This window comes from Vicia villosa, linkage group LG4, assembly GCF_029867415.1.
Source record: "Vicia villosa cultivar HV-30 ecotype Madison, WI linkage group LG4, Vvil1.0, whole genome shotgun sequence".
NCBI lineage: Eukaryota > Viridiplantae > Streptophyta > Magnoliopsida > Fabales > Fabaceae > Vicia > Vicia villosa.
This window is the reverse complement of record NC_081183.1, coordinates 27,206,487-27,210,731: the sequence shown is the minus strand read 5'-3', so window position 1 is coordinate 27,210,731 and position 4,245 is coordinate 27,206,487. Positions and strand designations below refer to the sequence as shown.

The 4,245-nt window shown below is 40.0% G+C and overlaps 1 protein-coding gene across 1 annotated transcript; it reads right to left on the bottom strand.

The window, feature by feature from the left end:
• Positions 1-2,018: 2,018 nt before the first annotated feature.
• LOC131596938 (uncharacterized) lies at positions 2,019-4,031 on the bottom strand. Its single transcript, XM_058869669.1, has one exon. It carries the CDS (start codon positions 4,029-4,031, stop codon positions 2,019-2,021), a length of 2,013 nt encoding a protein of 670 aa, XP_058725652.1.
• Positions 4,032-4,245: the final 214 nt, after the last annotated feature.

Below are 4,245 nucleotides of genomic sequence, written 5' to 3'. Positions count from 1 at the left end.
TGATTGAAGACCTTTCTTTTAGCAGAAGATATCTATAGATTTGTAACAGCTAATAGTTCTGCGATTTGTTAGCCCAAGTCCAATTTGGAATAGGTTATAAATAGAAACCTTTGTAACCTAGTTTGATATAGAAAACCGAGTATAGAAAAGATGTAGTCATTAGGGTTTCTATAGGTAGACCACCCAGGATGTGGGATGGCTACCATGTCCTTCTCAAAACCTATAGGTAAGAGAAGTTATTGTTCTCACTCGAAACCTGTGGGTAAGAGTTGAGTATTGTGTTCTTGATTGAAGTTGTGAAGGAAGATCAAATTAGTCTTTCTTATTAATTGTTTAAATAGGTGTTACAGGGTTGTAACAGTTAGGTATCACTAGGGAGTGAGCAGAGGTTCTCTTGTCTTAGATGGAGTTCTAAGATAAAGGTTGTATTGGATAGTGACTAGGTAAACCAGAGGTTGTTTATCTGTAAACCGGAGGTTGTTTACATAAAATAGTACTACTGATAGTGAAATCTTCTTCCTGGATTGGTAGCCCCCAGAGTAGGTAGTTAAACCAAACTGGGTTAACAATTCACTGTGTTATTTATCTTCTGCATTATAATGTTTGTTCAGTCTTGGATGTTGTAACATCGTATATAACATCAGGTTCAGGGTTGATAGCTTGTCCAATTACAGAACCAATAAATTTTACAATCTGGTTATGTTGACTGAACTAACATGATCCTAGTACTCAATGGACTCCTTCCTTTTAGGGGTAATCAAAAATGAAATTCTGGACTCAGACACGTGATGTCTTACAGGATGTCACGACATCACTATCTGTATCTTTTTCAAACAGATGAACAAAGTACAAACAGAAAAGAAAATAACACAAGATAATTGTTAACCCAGTTCGGTTCTAACAAACCTACATCTGGGGGCTACCAAGCCAGGGAGGAAGTCCACTATAAGCAATATTAATTCAAGGTAATACAACTCAATATTACGCCTTTCACTTAATATCTACCCAATGCAACTTCAATCTAAATCATTAGATCAGAGATCCTACTCACTCCCCCTCAATCACAGCAATGACGAGATACTGATAAACATGAAATAACAGAAGACACTCTTCAAAGACACAACTTGATCTTGCTTAAAAGCTTTGATCAAGAACAATAGTACTCTTGCTTAGAAGCTTCGAGTACCTCTTACAACTCAAAACAAACACACCTAGACCAAGACAATCATCATGATGATTGTTCGGCTTACAAGAAATCTAGAACGAGAAAACTAAACTCACAAGAACTTCAAATGTTTCTCAACACCAAAAACCCTGACGGCAGCATTAGCCCTAGCGAGGGATAAATAGTCTTCAATAAAACAGCAGCTGGGCCTGAATCCATAGAATAGTTTTTGCCCAAAAAAAAACAACAGATCTTCAACACAAGAAAACTGATAAATAGAAAACATCAAATTTGTCCTTAAACAGATCAGAATCCATTATTACCAAATATAGCGCATCAGGTCTTATCATACGAAGTAATAGAAAATAACGACCAGATGCGAATGTCATGACATCGGCCTTGACATCAGCCACAGGCCTGTAAAAGGAAACACTTCATACCAACAGAATGCATGTCATGACATCAGTTTTGACAAGATGGAACCACAATAGGTTTTACCAAAAAATACAGCCAATCAACAACATCTACAAACTCCCCCTTTGGCACATTTTTTTGGCTAAAACTCTAATAGTCGTCAAACAGAAACCAGAGCACACACAACAGCAATCAACAGAAAAAAAAATTCTGTCAACAACAAGAGCAACTTGATTAATCACCAGAAAACCAGAAAACATCTACTTAATCAGCTATTACAGAGACCAATTGTCATTGTCACAGAGAATACCAAAAAAGAACACAGAAGGCCATAGTCCCAAATCTCAATATATCCATTACAAAATAACCAAAATACCCACTACTAACCACTACAGCCACTACTCCCCCTTTTTAGCCACAAAAAGGAGCCAAAACAGATCTAATCAGCAGCCCCATCACTGTCTTCATCACTTGACCCATCAGAATTGTCATCACTGGAGCTACTAGTCTCTTCAGCAGCATCACTACTCTCACTCTCAGCACTCTCAGCCTCAGCATCCTCAGCTTCTGCCTCAGCCTCTTGGTCTTCATCCATATTGGCACCATTCTTGTCACCAACAAGATCATCATCTGTTGACTGCTCAAGACTGTGGATGAGATTTTCAAGTTTCAGCTTCCTGTTCTCCAGCTCTTGACACGTCTCTTTTAACTCAGCAATAAGGAGAGCTTTGGTCACAGATTTTCTGGGTTGAGATGTCCCAGCAGATGTCTTGTCATCAGATCTCTGCAGCAGCTTGTAGTGAAAGGACAGAGCAGTCTCCCTCTTGCACACAGTATCTTTACTTTTCAGAATTCCTGGGTGTTGCTTGAGGATGATTCCACATATCAGAGATGGGAAGGCAATGGGAAGCTTGGTAGCAGAGGTACCAGCATGCCTCATGGTTTGATCAAATATGTAAGAGCCATAGTCGAATTTTGTCTTGGTTCCCACAGCATATATGAATCTTCCTAGGCCAACAGCAATAGTGGAAGTGTGATTGGTAGGTACCCAGTTAGCAGCACCAATTTTGTGCAGCAATGCATACCTGCCATTAAGAGAACTAACAGACAGTTTGCTCTTAATAGGCCACCTCTTAACCGTACCACCAGTGATTTCCTTGCAGACCTCATTGTCAGTCACCTCAAGCTCAGGTTGAGCTTTACCATCTCTTCCTAGATATAAGTTGATAACAGCAGGAGAAAAATCTATACACTTTCTTCTAACATACACCTTATGGAAATCATCAGTTGTGCCATTACCACAATCTTGAGACAGATTCACAATAAATTCCTTCACAAGCATTTCATAACATTTTGAAAAATGAGAAACAGTTTTCATCAAACCTGCATCCTTGATGAGCTTCATGATCTCTTGACATTCCAGAGCATCATTTGCTAGTTCTCTCTCTAGAGCCAACCTTCTTTGATAAACAAACTTCCACTGGATAGCATTTGATGCATAGTGCAAGTATATATTATCCAAAGGGACATCACGAACCTTTGTGGAGGATTTTGTGACAGCAATCTTCTTCTTGGAAGGGATGTCAGGGACATCAATTAGGACATCATCTTCTGTGGCAGAAACACTTCTTTCCTTTCTCTTCTTCATAGTAACTTTGCTTTCAGACTTTGCAGGTTCAGTGGAAACTCTCTTCACCCTTTCTTTAGCAGCAGTCTTCAGGGGAGCAACCTGTGGCTTGAGAAATTGTTGATCACAGACTTGCTTTCCTTTACGAGCCTTAACCCTGTTGGAGATGCTGGAAATGAGGTCATCATCAGCAATATCAATAGGATCCTCAAGATCATCAAGATCCACTACATCATGTACTTTAGGGTTTTCATCTTTCTCAGCAGGAACAGCAGGAACAACAGGAACCTCTTCATCTTTCTCAGGTTCAGCATTGACAGCCTCGGTTGTTTCAACATCTTTGGCAGCAGAGGTCTTATCATTTCCAGCAGATGTCTCAACATCTTTAACAACATGCGTCTCATCATTATCAGCAAATGTCCTATCATTACTAGCAGAAGTCTCAACATTTTCTTGATCTTTGCTTACCTCATCATGCTCACCTTGATCATCATCTGAAGCGGGCATTTGGGCTAGAGGAACAGAAATTCCTTCGACCTTGTGTCCTTCATTCAAGATTCTGGTGACAATGTTTGCAATTGCATTATGAACATATGTCGAGCCTTCTCTACCCTGGACAGGAAAAGTTTCTGGGACAGATCCTCCGGTAGACTTTCTTGCATGCATCTTTCTTGGATGACTGCGAGCAGAATCGGAAGAAGGGACAGAGTTCAATGGCACGACATCCAGTACCACATCTTGATTGCTCACAACATTTGGTGCCCTAGAACCTGATGCTGTTTCAGAAATCGGAGTAGGTTTCTTTGAGGAAGGACTCTGAGACATGGTGGGAGAAGATGAGGAACTGGGTGGAGCGTGATGAATGAAGAAACACAGAGAGAAAGAATGAGTGTGGAGAAGAAGCTTTGAAGGAATGAAAACCGTTTGTGTAACTTGCAAAAAGGGGGGAAAATACACTTTAATGTGTAATGATATCCAAGATTTGGAGAGAGAAATAGTGCTGGCCCCACTCACAATTAATTGCCATAATCTTTTACAA